This window comes from Theobroma cacao, chromosome 1 (genome assembly GCF_000208745.1).
Source record: "Theobroma cacao cultivar B97-61/B2 chromosome 1, Criollo_cocoa_genome_V2, whole genome shotgun sequence".
Taxonomy (NCBI): domain Eukaryota; kingdom Viridiplantae; phylum Streptophyta; class Magnoliopsida; order Malvales; family Malvaceae; genus Theobroma; species Theobroma cacao.
The window spans coordinates 32958734-32983768 of record NC_030850.1 but is presented as its reverse complement, the minus strand read 5'-3'; the positions used below and the strand labels follow the sequence as shown (position 1 = coordinate 32983768).

General features: G+C 35.1%; 4 protein-coding genes across 6 annotated transcripts; 1 reads left to right on the top strand and 3 right to left on the bottom strand.

Annotated features, from left to right (window-relative positions):
• Nucleotides 38-5407, top strand: LOC18613869 (protein arv1 homolog). The gene is made up of 10 exons (XM_007051320.2): nt 38-286; nt 2753-2844; nt 2935-2982; nt 3123-3212; nt 3372-3417; nt 3504-3583; nt 3688-3782; nt 4292-4358; nt 4496-4571; nt 5136-5407. Exons 2-10 carry the CDS (start codon nt 2758-2760, stop codon nt 5219-5221), a joined length of 675 nt encoding a protein of 224 aa, XP_007051382.2. The 5' UTR covers nt 38-286; nt 2753-2757; the 3' UTR covers nt 5222-5407.
• LOC18613868 (NAC domain-containing protein 4) lies at nt 5938-8505 on the bottom strand. The gene is made up of 6 exons (XM_007051319.2): nt 8003-8505; nt 7631-7914; nt 7328-7459; nt 6990-7229; nt 6643-6882; nt 5938-6557 (listed from the first exon to the last, which is right to left on the bottom strand). Exons 1-6 carry the CDS (start codon nt 8172-8174, stop codon nt 6237-6239), a joined length of 1389 nt encoding a protein of 462 aa, XP_007051381.2. The 5' UTR covers nt 8175-8505; the 3' UTR covers nt 5938-6236.
• On the bottom strand, nt 9367-13157 carry LOC18613867 (NAC domain-containing protein 92). 3 transcript variants are annotated; one of them, XM_018114396.1, is made up of 7 exons: nt 12846-13157; nt 12513-12763; nt 11899-12006; nt 11443-11814; nt 10488-10856; nt 10206-10362; nt 9367-9681 (listed from the first exon to the last, which is right to left on the bottom strand). In XM_018114396.1, the coding sequence occupies exons 1-7, from the start codon at nt 13012-13014 to the stop codon at nt 9656-9658; spliced, it is 1452 nt and encodes a 483-aa protein (XP_017969885.1). In that variant the 5' UTR covers nt 13015-13157; the 3' UTR covers nt 9367-9655. The 3 variants fall into 3 exon arrangements, with proteins under 3 accessions (XP_017969885.1, XP_007051378.2, XP_017969884.1); XM_007051316.2 differs by having other exon boundaries at nt 9367-9617; XM_018114395.1 differs by lacking the exon at nt 9367-9681 and having other exon boundaries at nt 9850-10362.
• On the bottom strand, nt 17178-25009 carry LOC18613866. The gene is made up of 13 exons (XM_018118311.1): nt 24005-25009; nt 23628-23905; nt 23033-23140; nt 22463-22941; nt 21404-21440; nt 21087-21261; nt 19284-19634; nt 18905-19179; nt 18441-18593; nt 18167-18346; nt 17872-18075; nt 17704-17769; nt 17178-17599 (listed from the first exon to the last, which is right to left on the bottom strand). Exons 1-13 carry the CDS (start codon nt 24183-24185, stop codon nt 17357-17359), a joined length of 2730 nt encoding a protein of 909 aa, XP_017973800.1. The 5' UTR covers nt 24186-25009; the 3' UTR covers nt 17178-17356.

Genomic DNA, 25035 nt, shown 5'->3' with positions numbered 1-25035 from the left:
ATATATATATTAATTATATATATATATATATATATATATATATATATTTAATACTTTCGCTTTCCCCCCAAAATCCCTTCTCGAATTCCCGAAGCCGGCCCTCCTTTTCCCCGTTCAGCATTCGTCCATTCCCAAATCCCCAAATCATCTCTGCCCTGTGTCTCCGCCTCTCAATCTCATAATACCGCTGAAATAGCCCTCAAATGCCATTGTCTCCATCACCAGTCGACAGTCGCCGACCACAAATCATCACTTCTTGATCTTGCGTGGTTCGATTTTGTTTCAGGTAAGCAATTCTTTACTTAAGTCATTTTTAGCTTAAGTTCGTAGTTTTAGTTATTGCTTATAGCTTTGATTCGATGTGCTTTCTTTCTCTCTAGGGTTTGTATTTTTGGCCATTCAAACTCTATCTAGCTTAACTGAAATGCCCTATTTTTGGTGCTGGTTCGGTGATTTTTGTTTGAGAATCGTTGGGGTTTAGTTGATTTGAATGTGCATTTCTCTTTTCTGGGTCGTTTGTTTGCAAAAGTTTGTAAGCCATAAAAAATTTGAATGATGAATCAACAGGGTTTAGCATGGTTTGTTTTAATCATTAATTAAACTATGATAAGAAAAACATTAATTAAACTAATGTAACAAGATCTAGCTATAAATAGGAAATGTGCATAGTAACTATTGGAACATAGTTCAAGACTTGTTGACATCAATGGTTGTCTTAATAATTGTATTTGGTATATGTGAAAATTTAAGTTCATTGAATTTTAAGTTACATAAAAGAAGGTATTTCTTTTTTTTTCATAAGGATTTTGAGCTATATGGAACAAGATAATTTCTATCCAATAAATCACATAAGTCTATTTTAAGATAAGAATTTGAGATCTTCAAAACCAATGAGTCTCAAGCTGTAACCAAAGGAATGTACTTATGACTGTCACCATTCTCTATCAAAAATTTGAATTTGAAACGTCTAAATTGAAAATTTCAAGTTCTAAATATTATAATGTACTTATTGGAGACTAATATTATCTAAACTAATACTATATACAGTTTGTTTTTGATTTTAGTCTCCACAATTTGGATGGATCACTTTTCAAAAAATTTATTTCAATGATTTGTAGTAAGCACTTTTTTAGTTGGGTGATTGAGTTGGACAATAATTCTACCCTTTTTTTTTTCCTTTACATTCTTTCTCTTATCAAAATCTACTTGGAGCAAGTTTAGCTTTTCTTTTCCCTGTCACTTTCCTTCTCATTTTTGAAAGATCTGACCATTAGTCAAAAATTATACTTTTAACAATATTTTACTGCAAAATGTTACTAATCCACTTTTTTTTAATAATTGAGTTTGAGCTTTTCTAATTTGTGATAACTATTTCATATAACAAATTCACATTACAACTAACTAAAAAGCACACAAAATCTCTTTGATATTTCCTCTATCCATTAAAGGTGAAATTCTCTTTAAATAAACAAGGCTAGTAGGTTACAGTCTTACAGATAAATATGGCAATGGAATTGGAAAGGAGGTACTAGATTATGTTTTTTCCCACCACCACAATTCGTCATATATTATTGACATTGTCTGTCTTTATTTGTAGCTAGTTATGAACTAATTAAAACTGTGTTACATGGACTTGGAATAGGGTATCAGACATGGGGAAATTATGTTTTTTTATAATTTTTACTTTAATTTTGAGGGGCAAAGTGTTGTGTGGGTATAAATAGTGAAACATTTAAGAAGTCTCGAACAAGGGTACATTAGGATAAAGTTAAGAGTCCATGTAAAATAGATTAAGTGTAATATTCTTTTTCTAATATTAACTTAGTGGATGTACCAGAGGAGGCTAACTGGTTCAACAAAAATTCGAAGGAGAGGAGACATCAAATTAGCTCTTGAGAATCCCATCAAACTCCCTCACTTTCTCCTTTTTTACATATTTTCCTTCTTTCTAGTTAATCCTTTAAGAAATCAAAGTAGATAAGCTGTATATTTAGTGACGGCAAAAGAAACCTTTAGTCCAGGGAAAATTATCATTTTGTGTATCCTCCATCAACTTAGATATGGAATTAAATCCACACAAACACAGATGGTCCTTGCTATTTTTTTAGCATACCATCTTAAGACTAACACCCAAAAGAGAGTTTAGACATTTCACTCCTCTTGCATCAGCCTCAAAATAAAGTGGAAAAAGATGTAAGCCAAGAAGAAAGAACTTAACAGTGAAATCAGAAATGAAAGAAGGTACTCTCTTTTTTCTTGTTCTTTTTTTTTTTGGGCTCTCTTGATCTTCTTCGTACTTGCACACAAGTGGTTTCTTTATCATCATCAATTATGCCTATTAAACCTAACCTATGTATATCTCTCTTTCTAGGGTGTGAGGGACTTTATTTCAATGATTTTTTTCTTTTTCTTTTTCTGTGTAGCTAGGAATCTTGTGACTGAAATTAATGAAATTTTTTGGGTCTATTTAACTAGGGCCACAGTTAGCCCATGTCTAATGTAAGCCTGGCCTAAACTTTTGGGCCTTCCCAAGATAAGTCATGACCCAAAATATTTAAGGGTGTTAGATCTGGAGTTTGTCCAGTCTGATTGTTTCCAAATGAATGAATTTCATTTTCTGTCTTTCTGATCAAGTGTCACCTTCGACTTTGCCATTGCAAATTTGCAGTCGAAGTCCAGCCTTTTTCACTGTCAAATCTTCTCTGGTGAAAAAAAATCCCTAAACAAAAATTGAACTTTCTTTCTTGTTCAGGGTTAATGGAATATCGATGTGTCCAATGCGGGTTTCAGGTCAAAACCCTGTTTGTTCAATACTCACCAGGAAACATTCGATTGATGAAATGTGTAAGCTTAACCATTATTTCTCTTAATTTCTAAAATCATGGTTTTTTTCATTTACTCCTTTAACTTATGGATTTGAATTTTTTTTAATAGGAGAAATGTAAAGCAGTTGCCGACGAGTATATCGAATGTGAGCTCATGGTAAAGCCCTTCTAATAGCTTAAAAAAAAACTGACTATTTTAGCATTTTTCTCAAATACCATTTTGATTTTTCAAGTTAGGTTATTACTGTTTCTTTTTTAAAATTTTGGGTTAATGATTTTTTTTTTCAATTGGTGTAGATTGTTTTGATTGATTTAATCTTGCACAAGCCAAAAGCATATAGGCATCTACTTTACAATGTACTCAACCAACAAAGTACCCATTTTCAGGTACAATTACAATGTTTGGTTTTTCATTGTTATTCAGTTTATATTTGTTTGGTTAATTGATTAATCATTAAAACAGGAATTTGGTGGTTGTTTAATTACTGAGAATCATGGGTGCGTGCTGACTCTTACATAGAATTGGCTATTTTGAAAACTTTGCAGGGTCTATTGTGGAAGCTATTATTTGGTTTTCTTGTTCTGGATGCTTGTATCCATTTTAAGTATACTTTAAAACTGTTCAAAAATTCTTTGAATTCTTCATATTATATGTATTGGGTGCCTTATCAATCCAAGATAGAAGTTTGCTTGTCAGACATGATGAAGAATGGGGCATGTCCATGAGCATTTCTTCATATTTTTGGATATATCGAAAGGTTTGTTCCTCTTATGCAAGTGCTAAAAGATTTTAGATTCTTGATTCTAATGCGTTTCGTTTGTATACAGTTTTGATTGATGCCTTTGCTAATGCCAATTGTAGATATTGGTGGACGTATTTCTTGGAAACTTTATGTTTCTATGTTGTTTTCTTCTTGCAATCAGGAAACTTCTGAAGACATCAGCTCAATTCTTTAGGTATGTATTTGCATTTCTCTTAGTTGGGTACTTATGTTTGATTTCTCTCTGGCTAGTGAACTTTGAAATGTGGTTTATTGGTAATAGCCACAGTGTTATAGATAGGAAGTCAGTATTTGTTGGTAGGGTAGTCAGGAGACATGCCCTTGGTTTAGATCTACCAGATGGCAGAAGCAAAAGAAGTCGTGGAAGGGAGAGGGGAGGATGGGGGATAGCATGAAAAAAATTTTAAGCTGTGAAAATTTCCAAATTGGGAACTCAGAGGTAGCACTAGGAAAAGACTAGAGACAGTTGGCTACAATGTAATTGTAACTTCTAGATCTTTTGGGAGGTATGAACAAAGTTGATGAGGCATCATAGAAATTAGGATTGTTTCAAAACTATTTATAGTGTTACTGGATAATTGAATAAGGTAGTACCACTGGCTTAACTATTTATTAAATTCTTGGTCTGATGTATTCTTTGTTTATCATAGCAGTTAATTTACCTCTTGTTTCTAACCTTCACAGGCTCGGCAAACTTTGGCTTGCAGTTCTAATTTCAAGCTACTTCAAGATTTTACTTGTTGCTATGATGGTTTGCTTTCTAATGCTAAGATCTTATTTGTATAAAATATGTTGCTGGCTTCTTCATTTTCTCCTTGACTTTTTTTCTTCTATCTTTCCACTTGTAATCCAAGATTATCCATCTAACTTCCGTTTTGCATTCTGCAGGTCTGGGAATTTCCACCTTCAGTGATTTACATCATTGATTTATTAGTTTTATCATCTAATACAGTGGCACTAAAAGGTCAGATAATCAATACTTCACAGTTTTTCACATGACAAATAATAAGCATCTGTATTTTGTATTGTCTTCAAAGCGGTGATTGTTGGGTGCCAACTGCATGAGCCTTGAAATGTGGTAAAGTAGGATCTTTGCTTGCTCTTGAATGTGGCAGTTGTTAGTAATCAAGGTCAGTAGGGGTCGATGAATATACCCTTGAAACTTTCAAAAAAAAAAAAGATGAATATACCCTTGTAGATAAGATAATTTACCATAACTTACCCAAGTGGGAGGGAGTTGTGGGGGAGAGGCATGATGAGATTGAGGATTCCATCCATGCAAAAGATTACCATTTGTGTTGTACATCGCAATAATTTTATTATTTTTGCAGTACTTTGATATGTAAAATCTCAAATGTTATTACCCAAAAAAGAAAAAAGATGTCCAATGTGTTCTTGAATTAGCTAATTTGCTGCTTGAACTTAAAAATGTTTTCCTGTAAGATCTCAAAAAAGATCTCATTGATAGCTGAATTGTCAACTTCATCCCTGTTGGCAGATACTGATGAATTGTTTCTTTGTGAACTAGTGATAACCGAGTCAGATATGAATCCATGTGTAGGGGCCTGCTTCATTGCGCATGCTGTAAAATTTTGTACAACTCAGGCTTTTTAGTTAAGATCATTGAGATATTCTATCATTTGTTTTTTGTTTGAATATCCGTACTGTATTCAAACTAAAAATAATTCTTTTATTCTTCCCTTTCTCCTGTAATTTTGTATTCTTTCATTAACTGTAAAGGCACTATGTGGTCGATGAATGAATGTAAACATCACAAGTGTTCAATATCTTGGGCTCGAATTCTAATATTGTTCAAGGCCCATAAAAAGCGACCAGTCCCACATAGCCATATAAACGAGTTACAGTTATTCCTCCTGCAAGTAGTAGTGTTTGATTTGGGCTTGTGGTGCCTCATCGACTTAAGCATGTTTCCCTTGCGATTATGTTCTACTCTTCTACTGGTCATGACTTGTGCACAAAGGCAAAACTTCATAACCCCATTGGGAAAAAGATGCAAAAACCGAATCTATAAAGCAACTAACAAAGATTGGTGCCATGTTAGAGCAAATCCTTGGAGACTGATCCTATTAAGGTTAGGCAACGATTGATTGCAAAATTTCACGGCATATTAAATTACTTAAAAGTAAATGACATTTTTTTATTTTTATAAAAAAATAAATAGTAAAAGTATTAACTAAGTGGAGTGATAATTAAACATAGCTGCAAGCATAGGCAGTGATACGGTTTGGGTGCTAATCATCCCAAGGTGAAGAGTTTGATCCCTTACACCATTAATTGGACCAAAATTAAAGATGGATGACACAAATAACTCACAAAAATACCCTCTGTTTACATTAGCTATAACAATAAAAATAACAAAGTAGTAATAATTTTCCATGGCATTGTTCACCACCCCTCTCATACTACATAGATATCCATCTTCTCCATTATGGTCCTGGACTTATTTTGTAGCTTACATTGCCCAATCCCCCTTGCTTCAGCACTAAGCTTTCTTTGATCTCTGTAATTTCTCCTATTAATTGTAAATGTAGGGAACGCTTCCATTATATTGGAAGGCTCCTATATTGTAAGTGTCAACTTGTGCTTGATGGGTATTAAAAGAGTTGTTCTATTCCTGAGATGGAGCCGCTTCAATATCTTCCCCTCTGTTTAAGCGCTCAGATTCGATGCGTAGTCTTTTCCTAGACGACTCCATTGGGCAGGGATCATACAGTGGTTCCATTGTGCTTACGGAGGAAAAGTTGAATGACTCGGCTAGGTTCTGTTGTTTGCTTCCCAAGACTTCATCAGTAGTGAAGCAATTCTTATTCCAAAACTCATCATCCTGTTCATTGGCGCTGAACTCGTAATATTCAACCCCTTCTGGCGCGTGTGATAATTCAGCCATGAATAACCCTTCTCGTAAAAACTTATCAAACTCTGAATGTTCCTGAATCATAAATAAAGACAGATTAGCTCTTGATCTATTTATCATCACATGCAAAAGTAATTAGTAGTTGAAAATCTTCGCTTACCATCGGAACGGAACTCTCTGCAACATGGTTTTCGAAAGCCAAGCTAGAGCTCTCATTCTCAGCAAGTAAAGTAGCTTGTTGATTGCCTCCGCCTATTGAAGTGGTTTGATCATTAGGGATGAAAATCGAGCTCTGTGAGGAATTATCATGTTCACTGTTCCTACCAGAATTTAGGGTCTCAACACAGTCATTAAGAGCTATTGGCTTTTGGTTTACTAGCCCACCAAAGTCTTCCTGGTTCTGAATCATAACCCAAAAAAAAAAGAAAAAGGAAAAGTGGTTTCAGATATGATTATCATCATCCACATGGATACATTGTTAGAAAAAAATATTTCCAACGATCTTACGTTTGGGATATCATCATCTGCAACATGGTCTGGGAAGTTAGAAGGTAGCTTAGGGCCTTCATTCTCATCAACAAAGAAAGGTTGGTTGCTTCTTTGTTCAGTGTTGATCTCATCATTATTAATAAGGGAATCCACAAATTCATCATCATCCTGTTCATTTGTGGTAAATGTCGTTTGATTCCCACTATATTCATTAAATGCTTCCGACTCTGTTAATGGCTCATTAGAGTTTAGCTGGTCCTGAATCATAGACAAATTAACGATCGTTTTGGATATGTTCATCATTATTATTAACATTAGAGAAATGGTTTAAACAAGTTTCGTGGTAGGCATCTAACCTTTGGAATTGCATTGTTTGTAGCTTGATTTTCTAAATTTGGAGGCAAAGAGTGACTCGATTGGCCTTCTTCACCTCTTGAAACATCTACCTTACCATATTTTTTCTTCAGTCTACAAAGAGCTATACTTTTCTACAGAAAATTAGATGAAGAAAAAAAAAAAGTGTGTTACACCCATCAAAAAATTGGACGAAGTAGTACAGGTAATGAAAAACAAAACAAAGGGACTGAAAAAACTAAAAAGAAAAAGAAAAAAGCAATATGATCCATCCATGGTGGCTAGGGTAGCATATAAGAACATACTTGGTTTGGAAGATTAAGAGGGATTTCGAACTCATGTATGACCCATTGGGTCTTATTTTCGTTCTTCTTTTCATCACTAACACGACCTCGGTAGAATACCAGAGTTTGCCTGCTTCCTCTGATTTCTTGTCCATTATATGTTGTTAATATCTCACGAGGTGTCCCCGTTGGTTTCCAGTATCCTTCCCTGGTAACCCTGTTTTTCCTTGTACTATTGCGGTACTTGTATTTCGGTGAGCAGAAGAAATACCAAAGGTTATCTCCGGCCTCTAACTCCGAACGCCCTGCAACAGACAAAGAAAACCCAAGAGAGAAAAACGGAAATTACAAGTGGGCATCAGGAACTGCAACAACATGCAACAAGTGCTTTACCAGGCAATTCCCAAGGTTGGAACTCGCAGATGTCTTCTAGTTGGGTTATTACTGGAACAAGGAAATCACCAACTTGGACAATCGAATCACGGTCGAGTACTCTTTTGTCCCATAGATGTTCGATGGCTTCTGCGTCTGTTGGGTGGAATCTGAACCCCTTTACGTAGTTCATTTCAAATCCAGAGTTCCAAAATAGCTAGCTAGAAGAAGAAACAAGAGAAACCAAATTGAAAGCAGATATTTGGTGGAAATACTCTGTCCCTCCTCTTATATGTAGCAGTCTTTGCTAGCACTAGCAGATAACAGTGAGTCAATACTCCTCCAGTACTATGGTTACTTGGGGCAAAAGAACGCACCTTGACCCCACTGAACCGTGTCTACATTTTCCAATTTCCTATCTTTAAACCTGTCTAAGGATCATGAATGAGATATTTGGAGCTTTGATATCTGCCATACTAATTAAATACGTGGCAAATTCTGTGTGCATGCATAACCAAAGTGATCAAGTGAGGAACGAATATTTGCGACATTTATCATACTTTGCTTGGTATTTTATTTACATGGGATTTTAGGGAAATTGCTTTCCATGTTCTAGCCGACCCCACCAGCCCTGCCATTCTTCTTGATCCTTCCTATTTCACTGTTCTCGACCAGTCACCATTTGGTCGTCCTTGTCGTAAGTTTGTTATGTTCCGCACTAACTATGGCCGATACCTTTATTCCCACCCGTGATGATTTCATCAATCCTTTGGAAATGAGTTTCATTTTGGATTCCAGAATCTTCGATAGAATCGTGATTGAAATTATTTGGTCTAGAATCTTCCGTGACAAGCATCCTATTTGTTGATAACCATAAGAGCAAGCTCGTGCCATGGTTCCACCCTTATGTTTAAACAATATTTACAACTTAAAGGCCAAGTTGTCTACAATCACTCTAAAGAGTAGGGCAAATTTGGGCATAGTTTTAACTCTATAATCACTCTAAAGAAAGACACAACAATGACTACATCGAACCTGAGTTGTCACATTTTCGCAGTGTTTAATATCTAAGATATAAGTTTGCTTAACTTATTTGATTGAGTTTAGAGTGTAAGCTTGACTTCAATACAAAGACTATAGCCTGGCAAAATTGACTACACCAGGGCGCTCCTATGTTTCCTTGAGAACAATTGATAACTGATTAAGCCAACAAGGGAATCTCTTGTGGAGGAAGCAGGGTATGCTCTGTTTGTCTATAAACAAGAGACTGAATGTCTTGCGGCCTTTGCAGTAAGTTATTAATTGATTGAACAATTTAAGGCATTAAGAATAATTTTTTCTATAAAAGAGAAAGAAAGAATATTTTGTATGCAGGTATTTTTCAATCCTGGATATAGATGTTGATGCATTAGTTAAATTTAAATAAACAGCCCTGCATCCCAAATACTAAGTGGGATGCTTTAACTTTTGGAAATTACATAAATTAGTGTGGTGACACGTATTAGAATTTTGGATAATACAAATAAAGTTCATTTTTCACTTCTTAAACCTTAAATACAAGAAGAAAATAGCCTGTCCCAGAAACTTCAACCAGCAAGATTGGGTGGAAGAACCAAATCTTTAATACGCAGCTTCCCTTTTGAAGTGATTTGATACAGGCACCAAGAACAAGATTCAAGTTAGAGCAACAGCCAACAAAACTGCAGTTACATCATAAAAATATCTTATTTATTTCTTGCTTTAATACATGCATAACAGAATTTGGGACTCCAATCTGCTATCCTTGCATTAATTGCAAGGGCAGAGTACCGACAGAATACAAAGATGCATCAAGGTGATGCCTAAGTAATAGTAGCAAATATAAATCATGCAGATAATGAACATAAATTCATTGTTAAGACTCAAGACAGACCCTTAAAGTAATACAAGTACATGGAGAAGGTAGCCCTATCAGCAATGTGAAGAAAAGGATATGCCTAGATAACACATGCCGTCAACGTGTTGGAACCAGTTAGTGATTTGTCATGATAAAAATGCGGATATTGGGTGTGAGAACAGCATAGGGATATTTTTTTCTTTCATTATCAACTCCGAGGACCAATTGCTGCTATAGAAATCAATTCATAAATGACAGCTATAAACAATATTATGCCTAGAAGTTCATTGACAAAATACACTAACGGTGTATGGTTTAATGAAGGTTTATCTAGGTATATGAAGAAACCTCTTTCATCACTTTCAGCTGACTCACTCCAGTGCATCTGCAAGCTTTCTTTTTTATTGGTTTCTTTTGCCTTTTTAAACTTCATGTTAGATTCCATAACAGCATTTTCCATTTGGGGCAGATTATCAGCAGGGACATGCTGTTTTACATCTCTAGCCTGCAAAGGGAATGAAGCTAGTAGTTAAGAGCAAGTGACATAAACCTGAGCATTGAATTGAAGAACATCTTTCCTCAATGTAGGTGAATCATCATATTTCAATTAATGCAGGTCGATTCTCACACCTTGTCTAGGGAGACTGTTTTCACAGAAAACTTTCCCTGCTTAGTGATTCTTATTGGATCATCTTCTTGCTCAATTAAATTTTGAGACCTCTCTTGATATTGAGGATTGTCGAATCTTGCATAAGAATAATCTACACTTTCTGCTAAAGCAACATGAAAAATGCAATGCAGATCAACAGCTGAGTCACCAGAAGGGGCATCCATTTCTCTGGATTCATTATGGATAGATAACATCCTTTCCCTTCCATGGGGATCATGCTCTACAGAAGTTAAAGTTTCATTTGGTGCATTAACCATTGCCATTGCTTGGAATTTTTTTGAACCAGAATGTTCATCAAGCATGCTTGAAGCACTCACTACCTGCTCATACTGTTGACATAAATAAATGAATAATTAAGCATCCGAAATGAAAAAGTACAGAGCAATGTAGAAGTTTTGAAAGGTTAAGGGGCCAAGAATGCAGCAAAGCATTTCCAGGGCCTTACTGAAATTCTTTTAACCCATGTTAGAGCCAGAAAAACATAGTTTAATCCACAAAATAACATCAATAGGATCATTATAACAGTTTGAGATATAAATCATTCTCACTCATACCATGTTTTCAGTAAGAGGAAAAAGAAGATTTAATAAAAAGAGAAATAGTTCCCTTTCGCTCCTTTTCTTTCCACCTTTCTTCATCCTTTCCTTTCTGTTCCACCAAACAAAGTGTCAGGTTGTTACAGTGCACCCCTTGATGTTCTTTTATATAATCACCTTTGTAGTTCATTTGCGAAATAGGTATGCATTTTCATTTTTGGTTAAGCTGGGCAACCAAATTCTATCCATAGAACAATATCACCAGAGCAACATAACAATGAGACGGACTGCACATCTTGTTTGCATAGGATAATACTCTAATGATATTTTTCTATTAATCAACTTATATCCATGAGCTATCTAAGGAATAATTTTTTACCGTTGTTTGACATTCTTCATTTTCAATGGCCCCGCATAGTCCGCCATTTTCAAAGCGTGACCTTTTTCTAGAGCACTCCCCAGGGCAGGTCATACTCATGCAGCCCTCATTTTCATCAGGATAAACTTCGTCACTATCGACCAAATATTTAATCCAGGAGTCATCGCTCTGTTCATTGGAGTTAGATAGGTGTTGAACCCCACAATGGCCACCACTAAACTCGTACAAATATGCTGAATCCATACAAGATGGCACATGCTCCTCACGCATCATTGGTTGTGGTGAAGGAGACAAGTTGTTGTCAGCCTCATCCCTGCCATCAGGTTCTTCCAATGTGGCTAGCATCACATCAGGGTCGAACATGGCTGAGTTCTGAATCATACAGAAACACAAATAGTTATGGATATTTCTCAGTCCAAAGAGATTGAATTGACAATTTTGCACAAGGCTTCTTACTTCAGGAATCCCATCATCTGCGACCTGACTTGGCTCACAAACTTCACTCCTTGAAGTATCGGCCTTTTCATCTTCTTTATTCTTCAATTTACAGAGAAAAATGCCCTCCTGCGCGGGTGGAAGTATAGTCAAGTTTCAGTCTTAAATTTTAAATCGGAAAAATGAAGAAATTGTTATTTTATTCAAGCTCTACGATTAGAAAAGCTGAACAGACATCACACATCAAACTTACTCTTAGGGACTTACCATTTTCATCTAATCACCTCAATAACCACTGTAAATGACTTAGAGCACTGATCAACTTGTTGATATATAACAAGTTTGCAATTCGATTGAACCACCTCACCAACCAACTAACGAAAATTACTAACGAAATTCCACAAAGATAAGACAGACACCACTTGTTTAAGTTCAAATTTGGGAACAAGCAATTAACTTCTCAAGACTTACTCCTACAAGTAGAGTTATTTTCCCCATTCAATATCAAGAAAGATACTAAAAAGGGAAATAAACTTGAATTCAAATATCAGTCACCTATAATGAAAAAATATAAGCAAGCTAAAGCTAAGACCTATAATATAATTGTAGAAACAAGATAAAACAAAAGAACATACTTTGTTGTCGAGAACAGTTGAAGTGAAAATGTACTCGTGCATGACCCAAGGCGTCCATTTTGCATTTGGACCACGACCCTGAAAAAAAACCAAAGTTTTCTTTATAGCACTCCCTCTCTTTCCCTTTACATCACGAGCCTTTCCCGTTACTTTCCAGAACCCATTGTCGGTAGTCCTCTTGACCCGTTTGTTGTCCTTTCGTCGGGAAAAGAAATACCAAACTTGATCAGCTGACTTTATCTTAGAAAGACCTTCAAAAACAAAACCCCGGGATCAATAACATTTTTAAAGTTTCAAACTGGAATACGTAAACAATAAACTTGGAATTCTTACGGGGTAGTTCCCAGGGATCTGTCCTGCAAAGGCCGTCGACCTCTTTTATAGCTTGGACAAGAGAATCACGGTCGAGAATTTTGTTCCATAGATAATGATCTACGAGTTCTTTGTCAGTTGGGTGGAATCTGTATCCCACTATGTCGCTGTTGCTACTGATGCTTCCCATCTCACTGGATAACGAGAAACAAACGAAAGAATGATGAGATCAAGACGAAGAAAGGCGATGATGAAAGAAAGGAGACAGCGAGTGAAAAGATGGTTTCAGATTTTTAAAATGACATTAGAGATGCCATGATCGTAGACAGAACACTGAACTCCATTTGCCTTACTCGAGAAGTTTAATGGAAAGAACAAAAAGATTCTTGGTAGGTCCCGCATACCGTGTTTTACAGGAATGTTCAAAGAGCTTATTGGTCACGACTCTGCTGCCACGCTGGCAATTTTGATCATCGGATTCAAAGCTTTATCGGAATTGGGATTCTCACCGATCAACGTTCCAAGTTTGTGGTGCATGCAATCCAATCCATGGAATTGGAATGACCAAGTTGCTACATTTCTAAGTAGATTTTGTAAAGAGCAATTTTCTCAAACAATAAAACGTGAAGTTATATTATTTAATTTATTTTACTTAGTTATCACAAACGAATTAAGTTAATATGGTTTTAACAAAGTGATAATATTATAATCCATAAGAATATCTAATAAAATGAGTTAAGTTTCAACATTAAATATGGATTTTAAGACTGTAGGTTTGAGTTTAAATCTTATAATAATAATGGGTAGGACTAAGATTTACCATATAAAAAAAAATTAGTCTTCTTTCTTATCCACAAGATCTCGATGTAGAATTACAAAGAAAAAGGAGAGAGAGATGCAAGTACACTAAATACTAATAATTAATCTGATCAATATTGATTTTGTTGTCAATTCATGAATCAAAAATCGGGTACAATTTGAATGTATTCCAAATTTCAACTATAGAGAATTTCAGGTTAAGATTAAATTATTTATACGAAAAGTATATCAATTAGTGTAAGAGCAAATCTTAGTTTGAATATATGATCTGATTAAACATTATTTTATGTGGTTTGCCATAAATTATGCCATGTTTAAGTTGGGATCTTTAGCCATTTGAAAATTTAATTTTGTGCCGCTAATGTTATTAATAAATAAATGGCTTTTGTTTCTCTTAATACAAGAATTAAATCAATATATAGATTGTAACTTAATCTAGCTTGTAGCGAGGGAATTCAGCACTTAAAATTTTGAGTCAAAATTAAATTTTAATTCTTGAATCATTTAAATAGAGATGAATCATAAGTTTTTTTGTAATTGGAGGGAGAGGAATTCAAACTCTAATCAATAAATCAAATATTCAAATACAATGAATCATGAGTTTTGATTACATAAAATTAAATTTATAAGAATAAATATTGACAAAAACTAAAATAAATTATGAATGAGTATGAAACTTGAAAATTTAGATTATTGATGTCAATCTATGTTGTTTTGATTAATTTTAGTGAATGGGTTTCACAAGACAAAGTCTTAATGGAGTTTTGGAACGGTCAATTGCATTAAATAATACTTGGAAACCCATGAACTACAAAGAAATTGACATGATAGACCCGTACGTGTCAAATTAGGTCGAGTTGAGTTTGACTCGACCAAGTTAAAGGTTTAAACTGGGTGGAACACGCGTCGAGACAAGGCCCACACATAAAGACGAAGCGTGAAGTACGTATAGTCCACTCAAGCCATAGTTTTGGCCAATTTTTCGACGGTTCTCTTCCATTCGCCATGGGTCACCTTTTATGCTATTTTTTGTGAATTTTTATTGCATGTTTGGTATTTATTTATTTTATGTGTATTTAATTAATTATTGTAAATATTTTTTGTAAGATATTTTTAAATTGCATATAAAAGAAAAATAATATACATATTTTTTAGTTGAATGATAGCATGCACTCTTTTTAGATATTTGTGTATTTTATATACTATTGGAATAAAGTTAGAGTATAAATTGATAATTATAACCATCTAATGTAATATTTTTCAATTTTTCAATGCAACAAATTTATTTAGTGACATGAATGAAGGTATAATGACTCAATATCTCATAAGGTTATATCACATGTGTAGGTATGATTTTAGAATATAATGCCCCATGCTTATTAAGTTTATAATAAAATAAATAAAATCATACCATAAAGTTTGTATGAGTAACATAAAGCAATATCTTGTTATTTGGGAAGATTAATTTATGCTAGTTAATTTGTAGTCACCAAAATGACCAATCAACTAGTGTTGTGGAATTATTATTTTTGTCTATTTTAAGAATGTTTCTAGTTTTGGTGTGCATTTATTCACCTAAAGAAGGTGTTTTTTATATTAAAATTAGAGAGTAGCACATAAAAGCATGTGTGTGGCAATTGGTTAGCTCTAGTAGGTTATTCCTCTAAATGTGATAAGTTATAAAGTTTGTTATATTCTCATTACGGTTTTCATGAAAAAAGTTCTTAATTACGAGTGTTATACATTCAACCTAATGGTGTTTAAGTGATGATATACTTGGACCTTTTGGATATGTTTATTATGGTTTTAGAGTATTTTAATTATCTTATTTATTCTAATAAAATTGCATTGTTTAAAATTTTAGTTACCTTTTCTATTAATAACAATATGATCATCATAGAGATTTTGACTAGATCAAATTTTAAGAATTGAAAAAGAGATGTAGAGTTTGCCATTCAAATAACAGATATAGACTTAGCAATGAATGTGGATAGACCTAGAGAGCCTACTGTTGAAAGTTCTAAAGAACATAAAAACGCTTTTGAAATATGGGAAAAATCCAATAAGTTATGTTTTCTTGTTATTAAGAGGTCTATTCCTGAACATCTACTAAGTGGACTTCTTGATATAACTAATGCAAAAGAGTTTTTAGTAGCAATGGCTCAACGATATAAAATGTCGTCAAATGCTGAAATTGGTACTCTTCTTGAAAGACTTTTTTCGATGAAATATGACGAGATATGAGGAATTAGAGAATACATCATCAAAATGGTCCATTATCAAACCAAACTAAGAGCGCTTGATATTATTATTCCTAATACTTGTATTGTTCACCAAATCTTGGACACCCTTGCTTTTGAATTTGGGTATGTAGTCACTGCTTGTAACTCACAAGATAAGACATGAAGTATTAATGATCTTATTATGGAGGAAGATAAAGATTAAAATTGAAAAGATCAACAACGTTTTTCTTGTTACCAAAACTCATCATAAAAAAGTTGAAAAAACTTAATCCTAATGCTCATAAACAACTTCCGGATACAAAGATAGAACATAGTCAATCTGTCAATGTGAGGGGTCTTAAAGTTGTCATCAAAAAGGAACTTAAGTGCTTCTTTTGCAAGAAAAACGGACATAAGAAACAAGATTATTTTAAATACAAGGCTTGGCTAGAGGAGCCTAAACGTGAAGGTAACTCCTTGACTCTTGTTGTATATGAATCCAATTTAATTTAGGCCCCATCCAATTCTTGGCGACTAGACACTGGTGTAACTCCTTCACTCTTGTTGTTTATGAATCCAATTTAATTGAGGCCCCATCCAATTCTTGGCGACTAAACAATGGTGTAACTAATTATGTTGCTTTTACCTTACGGGGTCATAAGTAAGCAAAAGTCAAATAAGGATGAGTCCAAAGTCACAATTGACAACAATACAGAAATAAAAATAAAATTTATAAGATTAAATTTAAGTATCGGATATACACTTTTATTGGAAAACACTTTCTATGTATTGTTATTTAGTCAAAATTTAGTTTTAATTTCTATACTTAAAGAGAAAATTGCAAAGAAAATATTGTTAGATTTTCTCAAACTATAAAATGTGGATTTATATTATTTAATATATTTTTTCTATTTATATAAAACAAATTAAACTTATTTGATCTTGATAAAGTAACAATATTACAGGCCATAATAGCATCTAATAAAGTAAGTTAAGCTTCAATATCATATGTGAACTTAAAAAGTGTCCAAGAAAGGGTATGTCTTCCCTATGTCGACAGTAACATTAAAATCTCATCTTCTCGAGTTAATTATAAATTGTTTATACAAAGTATATAAAAAATCTCACAGGATTTGAGCCAGAAGATGACCAAAATTAAGTTATTGAGCATAGATGATTAATATAATTTTTTTTTCAGTAGATAATGATTAATTTAAGTGTTAGTTTTATAACAGTAATGTTTAATGCTATGATATTGGAAACCATGAATAGTATAGTCCATAGTGCCCTGCCCAAATTTCATTTTCTGTACTGAAGCAAAGATAAAACTAGTGTAATTTACATTCAAAACTCTCACAAGTTATAATATCATAATTTACAAAACCAGTTCAAATCCAAGTAGCAACCATTTCATCTGAAACTCTTTCTTTAATTCCTACTAGAGACCCCCCAAAATTACAAAAAGGGGTGTTTCTTTCTGCATGGGCGGCATTACTTATCCCAGCCAAATCCCTCACAATTCGTGCGTAACCTTTTTCTGGATGGATTTATGGGATAGGGTGATTCCATCATGCCTGCAATGGGCAAGCTACAGCCACCATTTGTAGCAGTTGGATTTTTCTCTTCATTGGTGCATGATTGATTGTCTGAACCATTGGGTATATTTAGATAATTTCCAATATCTGCAAGTGAAACCCAATCATCAAACCCTTGCCCAATACTGTTTCCTTGGACCTGAATCACAAAACAAGGTTAAGCAGTATTAGTTTTTGGCATGTTTATCAATATTGTCCCCTCATCTACGAACAATTTAAAGAATTTCTTAGAAAGCAATTTACCTCTGGAAGCGCATCTAATTCTGCAAACAGTTCATCCGTTGATGCTCCACCCAAATTTGATAAGTCCTAAATCATGGAGAGGAACAATCATCGACTCTAGATAAATGCTTTTAATTGCCACATTGTATAAATAATTAGTAAAAAAATTTCTGATAAGCCGTATCTTACCATTTGACCTGATTCTGCAACAATAGGATTTTGGATGGTAGAAGGCATGGTAGATCCATCATTCTCGACAACTAATTTATGTTGATTGCTTGTTTCATCAGCAGGAACTAAATTCCCAAAATTGTTGTCTTGTTCATTGGTGCTAGATTGATCTTGAGGTACCTCTTGTTGGATTGGTGCCTCATCACTAGGTTTTAGTTGGTCCTGAATCATACAAAAGTAAATATGAGTTTTTTATCAGAAGTAATCAACATGAACAAACAATTACTTGGACACTTTGCCATAAGAAACTTACATTTGGAATTGCATTCTCTGCAACGTGGTTTCCAAAATTGAAAGTCAAATTGGAGCCTTCGTTCGTAGGAACATCACCTACAAGATATGAATCCCACAACTCTGTAGATTGATATTCTAGCCCGTCAGGGTAATTAAATGATTCCAGCTGTGCTAATAACTCATTAGGGTCTGATTGGTCCTGTTTCATATATAGACAAATCAGGAGAGCTTTAGGTGCATATGTTCATCATCATGACTTTGGAAAATGCAGCAGTAATATAAAGGGAAACTACCGTAAAGCAGCTGGCGGCCTCTGCCGGGATTGCATTATTCGCAATATAATTTCCCAAGTTAGGAGGCAAATCGTGACTGGATTGACCTTCTTCAATGCATGGAACCTCAGCCTTCCCATACTTCTTCTTCAATTTACAGAGAATGAAAGTTGTCTACGCAAATGAAAGAACATAGCAATCTAAGTACCTTCAATGTAAGTTGAAAAAACAAGAAGAGAGAACTATCAAAAGTACTAGGTATTATGCTATCAAACTTCGAAAACCATTTAGAGACATTTCCCTTAAATCACATTTCGTAACCATTTTGAATAGCTGTTGAATTTATATCTGAAAATTATAGAAATGAAGTTTGCAGTTCACTAAACCAGAAAAGCAAAATGAGTTATGCAATCAATTCCATCAAATATATTGAGAATACAGTTGTAGCAAGTAGTGATTAAGCAGCATGTATAGAAAGAACATACTTGGTTAGGAAGAGTAGCAGTGAGCTCGTATTCATGAATGATCCAACCGGTCTTGTTTTTGTTGTCGTCACTAACACGCCCTTTATAAAAAACCAAAGTCCTTTTCTCGCCAATCTCGGTCTCGAGGTCCCTAGCCATTACCTTACGAGGGTTGCCAGTTCGTTTCCAGTATCCTTCGTTGGTTGTCCTCTTGATCCTTGTACTATTTCGGTACTTGTAATTTGGCCGGTAAAAGAAATACCAAACCTGATCACCTGAGTGTATATTCGAATGTCCTACATACCAAACGCATAGACACAAACAACATTATGGAATTGTACAAAATTAAGGGTGTCTGAAACTACTAAGACAACATGATCTAACATAAATTATGGATTACCAGGTAATTCCCAAGGCTCTAATCCGCATATGTCTTCCACTTCAGCAATAGCTTGGACCAGAGCTTCACGGCCGAGATTTTTGTTCTTTAGATAGTAATGGAGGAGCTCGAAATCCGTTGGGTGGAATCTGTACCCCGTTATGCTGAGTATTTTCTTCCACAAGTAGTAACCAACCGCAACCCAGAAGAGGTAATAGCAATAGTAATTGCTAAATCGTTCTTCATTGGTAATTGGCTGAATTATTTGGTATCCCTTTCTGTTCCTCATTTTCACCCAATTTTTAGAAGAAACGAGAGAGAAAAGGAGAACGATGAAACAAGAGAAACAAATTGAGAGTGAGCTTTGGAAAACTTAGTTGTATTTGCAGGAAGAGGAAGTGAACTATGGACTGGCTTTTATGTACTAGCAGTCTAGCAGAGCAGTAAGAAGTGAGAGCTCCTCCGAAACAACGTTACTTGTGGCAAAAGATTCCAAGTGGATGGACCCCACGAAACCGCGTTTTGCATTTTTCCAATTTCAGGACAGAGGGCGAAGGAGCTTGGAGTGATGCTATAGGCTTAGATCATTGCTCCAACGTGGCAAGCCCTTTGTGCATCCATGGAAAGGATAAAAGAGTCAGCAACACTGTACCGTACAAAATGGAGAGGAAGGATCGAGATTTTTTTGAACAAACTTTGTATTTTAGATGTTCTTTTTCTAATGTTTCTCTACTCAAATATAATGTTTGTGACGTTGTTTCTCGCCATGACCAAATGCAAGAGCCGACCCCACAACCCCCTTCTTTCTGCTCTGATCTCTCTTTTTCACCATCACCATCCAATCACTTTCTCTGCTGTTGCTTGGTTCGTCCTTTATAGTATATAAGAAATTCGTTTTAGACATTCTAGAATGTTCCATGCCATGCTGTCTACATTCTTCCATTGGCAGCATGGCATGCCAGTACTTCAATATGTTTTGAGAGAAAGGGCTTGTGGCAGAGTTTTAATCTCTTTTTTATAAAATATTTGAAATTTCATCCCCACCCATTCATTTGCTTAATATTTATTTAGTGTATTTGTACGTACACACACTTTTGTTCTGTTCATATATGAATTGTAGAAGTAGGTGTTCATAAATATATTGTTGCCCAACGTGGAAGGGAAGGGCCATCAAACTGAACCAGCAAAAATCCGGTCTTCTTTGTTTTCAGTAGGCAGAAGCAACCCATCCTTTCTTTCTTTTCCCTTTTTTTGGGTACCGAAACCAGCCCATTTGCAGTTGTACAATACTAAGATGAATTTCTCTGACCGAGTTTCCTCTGCACTGCCTAATGTCCAATTGGATGATTGAGATTGAGAATTTTAAGCTATGATGGATTGACGGCTTCTATATGGTGGAGGCGCAGTTGGCTATCGCGTTGGTCTCATAGCCTGTTGAGTTAGCCTGAGGTCGACATGAAACCAAATTTCAATGGAAGAATATTGAAACTGTAAAAAGTGTGCCTGCTCCTCTCATCCATAGAAGAAGAATAAGAAAAACTAGAAGAGGAACAGGAGGAAACTAAGCAAATATACAAGGATACACTAAAGATGCCCCAATTAGAGCAGCATTTATAAACCGCTAAGACAACATAAAGATATGCCATACTGATATTAAGCAAATCTCCAGCTTGATTATTATGGTGGGTCGAGTCGGTATCCACATCAGTCCACAGGAATAGGGGTATGCCCTTGGTATACTATTTAATTTCAATATAGAAATAAGTACCAAAAGTAAAGTATGCCTAGGACTGCATTAACATATGGTTAAATAGAGGTTTATACAAGAAAGTGAGGAAGCCCTTTTGATCACTGTCAGTTGACCAAACCGCCAAGCATCTTCAAGCTCATTCATGCATTGTTTTCTCCTGTCATTTTCTGGTCTTCTTTTAGATTTGATAGCAGCATTTTCCTTTTGGAGCATATCCATGGCAGTGACATGTTCTTCAATATCTATAACCTGCAAAAGCAATCAGTGCTGAGTTTTCAAGCAAAAATTTACAATCTGAAAACAAATCCTAGCTGTCAAATGAAGAACTCATTTCCCAATAGAAAAAGCATAATCCTCATGTTTTTTGATGAATGCAGGTTGATTTTCTCACCTCATCTTTCATAGGCAATTTTCCTTGAGAATTCCCACTACATAAAAATCCCCTTGACAATAGGTTCCTCCACTATTAAATTGTGAGGTTCAAGTTGATTCTGGGGCCTGTACATTCTTGTAGCAACAGAGTATTTTGAAGAACAAATAAAAGGAATATCTGCAGCATAGTCAAAAGAGGAAGCACTGGCTTTTCTGAATTCATTGAGAATGTCTAACCTCCTTTCACTTGCATGTAGATAATGGCCCATAGAAAATAGAGTCACATTTGGTGCTTCAACCAATGACATTTCTAGAGTATGTTTGAATCAGCATGAACCGATATGCTTGAAGTTCTGAGTGCCTGGCCATATGTAACATGTAGAAATCAACAGAAATAAATCATGTGCCCGAAACGACAAGGTCTAGAACCATGTAGCAGTGCACCACGGTTACAGGGCCAAGAATGCAGCAAATCACATTTCAATTTCACAAGCTTTAATTAAAAAAAAGGCTTCTTGATAGTTGTGCTACAAATTAAAAGGTTGATCTTCATTAGAATATTCAAAAGAGTATTATAACAATATTTAGAATTCTCAACTGAGAATGCTTATCCACACAGCAAGTTTTTGGTAAGAGGGAAGGGAAAGCAATTCACCCTTTTGCCTTCCTTTCCATATTCCTCCTACCAAAACAGGTGTAGGATCATTACAATGCTCTCAAGTTACAATAATATTATTCTACAAAATCCACTTTGTAATTCATTTGCTATTTGAGGCAACCCTTAGTTGGGCAAGACAAACCAAGTTTTATTCCATGAAATGATATCACTGAGCAACAATGAATGTTATGTCATGCATAACCTGCTCCTATTTTATGATGCTCCTCAAATGATACATATCTATGGAATCAAACTTGAGTCTATGAGCTGTATTAAGGGCCTACCTTTACCCATGCTTGAGACACTTTAATTTCTATGACACCATTGAATCCACCATCATCAGTGCACAGTCATTTCTTGGACAACTCTACAAGGTTATTTATGCCAACAAGCAAGTTGGAGCTCTCACTTCCAACAGACTAAGCATCATCATCATCGTCGATGAAAATATTTTTCCAAAACTCATCATCTTCTTCCTTGGTGCTAGATTGATTTTGAACTTCATGAAAGTTAACATTAAAACCACAAAAAATTATAGAATTATTATAAGAAGACACATGCTCCTCACATATCTGCGATTGTCGTGTAGGAGAAACATGATAAAACTCATCATCTTGTTCATTGGTACTAGATTGATTTTGAATCTTGTGAAAGTTGCCATCAACACCACAAAAATTTGTGGAATCATTATAAGAAGGCACATGCTCCTCTTGTATCTGTGATTGTTGTGTAGAAGAAACAAGATATAACTTATCATCCTGTTCATTGGTGCTAGATTGATTTTGAACCCCATCAAAATCTGGTTTCTGGAGAGAAACAACCTCATCTCCAACCTTATTAGAGTCATTTGTGTCTTCCAATTGTGCAAGTAGCTCTTCAATATTGATTTCCATGGAATTCTGATTCATAAAAACTATTAGTTAGGAAAACTTTTATCATTTTCACAGAGGGCGTTGTGTGCATTTAGAAATTCCATTAAAGGCATCTTACATCAGATATTTTGTCATCTGCAACATTACTTGGCTGACTTTCTTCGCCACTTGCAATGCTCGCCTTTTCATCATCTTTTTTCTTCAATTTACAGAGAAAATAACCCTTCTGTATGGAAAGAGGGAGAAAACAGTTTAGTATTAAAGTCTAAACTAGCTCAAATAATTCAAAGGACTTTAAAGCAGTAATCAACTTCCCTCATTAAGTTTAAACCTAAGTATGCAATTAATAAAAAAAGAAATAGAGCAACAAATTGGGTTGTGCTACGAAATTTAAGAAAATGAAATAAAAGTCGTAGAGGAGAACAAAGATCCAATTTCGGAACACACAATAATTCAACAAAACTGGATTCTCCAGAGTTACATTACCAATGCAAAGTTCAAAAGACAGTTTGTTACTTTCTGAAACAAATTTAAAATACAGAATGAAACGAAATCAAGAAGAAAAACAGAATTCAGGATTCACATAAATTTGAACTTGATATCACCTACTAATGAATGGGTATAAGCAAAGCTAAACCTAAATCGTTGAACTGCTACTACATAAACATCCCTACAACCCAAAAAAATTGAAACAACTGCAAATATATACTAACATAATTCAGAGTTAGCATAGAAGAAGATACTTGGTTAGGAAGAGTATCAGGCAGGTTGTACTCGTGTATGACCCAAGGGGTCCATTTTCCCTTAGGAACGCGACCTTCGTAGAAAACCAAAGTCTTTTTAATGCCAATTCCTACGTTGGCTTTTATATGCCGATTCCTGCCTGTTAATTTCCAGAATCCAAGTTTGGTTGTCCTCTTGACCCGTTTATTGTGATTTCTTCGACAAAAAAGATACCACACTTTATCATTGGATCTTCTTATTGAAAATCCTGTAAAATAAAACCCCAAAAATCAAAGGTATAGAAGAGAAATTGAGTAACTTGCAATTTTTCATCCCAAACAAAAAAAAAATTGAGCTCGATGCAAACCAGGTAATCTTTCAGGTTCATAATTGCAAAGGTCGCCAGCGACTTCACCAATAACTTGGACAGCAGAATCACGGTCGAGTACCTTATTCCATAGATAATGATCTATGAGTTCTTTATCAGATGGGTGGAATCTGTATCCCACTATGTCGTTGCAGCTACACCTGCTCATCTCGTCAGACATCGAGGAGATACCGAATGGGCAACTCAACAAGAAGACGATGGAAGAAAGAAACCAAAACCAAACACTAATTCCTGCTATGAAAAGGGGATATTTTTTCTCTGTCAGAACAAGGGACAAGGGGGTTGCACCCCTGAAATTAAAGTTGGGGGAGAAAAAGGAACTTTTAAAGAGCAAAAAGGAAAACTCCTTCCTCCAGAAGTTGGGAAAGAGAGTCAAGACGTGGGTCGCAAAACAGTGTTTATGTAATACTTTTTCACCTTAGATTACCGTCCCGTGTTGTCAAGTTGAGTTTAGTTGGGTAAAAACCCAAGAGATTGTTATGGATGAAAACAATTGGAGTAGTGTTCTTTCACTGTTGTGAACTTGGCCCCTAAGTTTTGGCCAACATTATCTTCACCGTTCTTTTGCCATTGCTATCGTCCATTCAGCTTTTGACAATTTTCATTTGTGGGGTTGTTGTGTTCCCCGCTCGATGTCGATGGACGATCCTCTACGTGCCTATTCACACCCAAAAGACAAATATTCCAATAGTAAATCCAATCTCTTTGGACAAAGAGATGCCACAAAAGAACTGTATCATCCCACTTGCACATGCAAAAGAATTACTGAAAGGCATCTAATTAAGGGCTTCTCTTTGGGAAATAAAAATGTGAAAAGCAAACTTAAATGGTGGCATGCGTTTTCTCTTTTTTTGGGTTAAAGGGTTGTATGCTTTAAGCTTTATCACACCACAGAAGTTGATAGACATGAATTCAGTATGCAGATATAAACCAGTTTCCACCCTTAGCTGTTATCATATTCCTTTTCAGCATTCAAGTTTGAACAGTTTTGGCTGCTGTCGTAAACACCT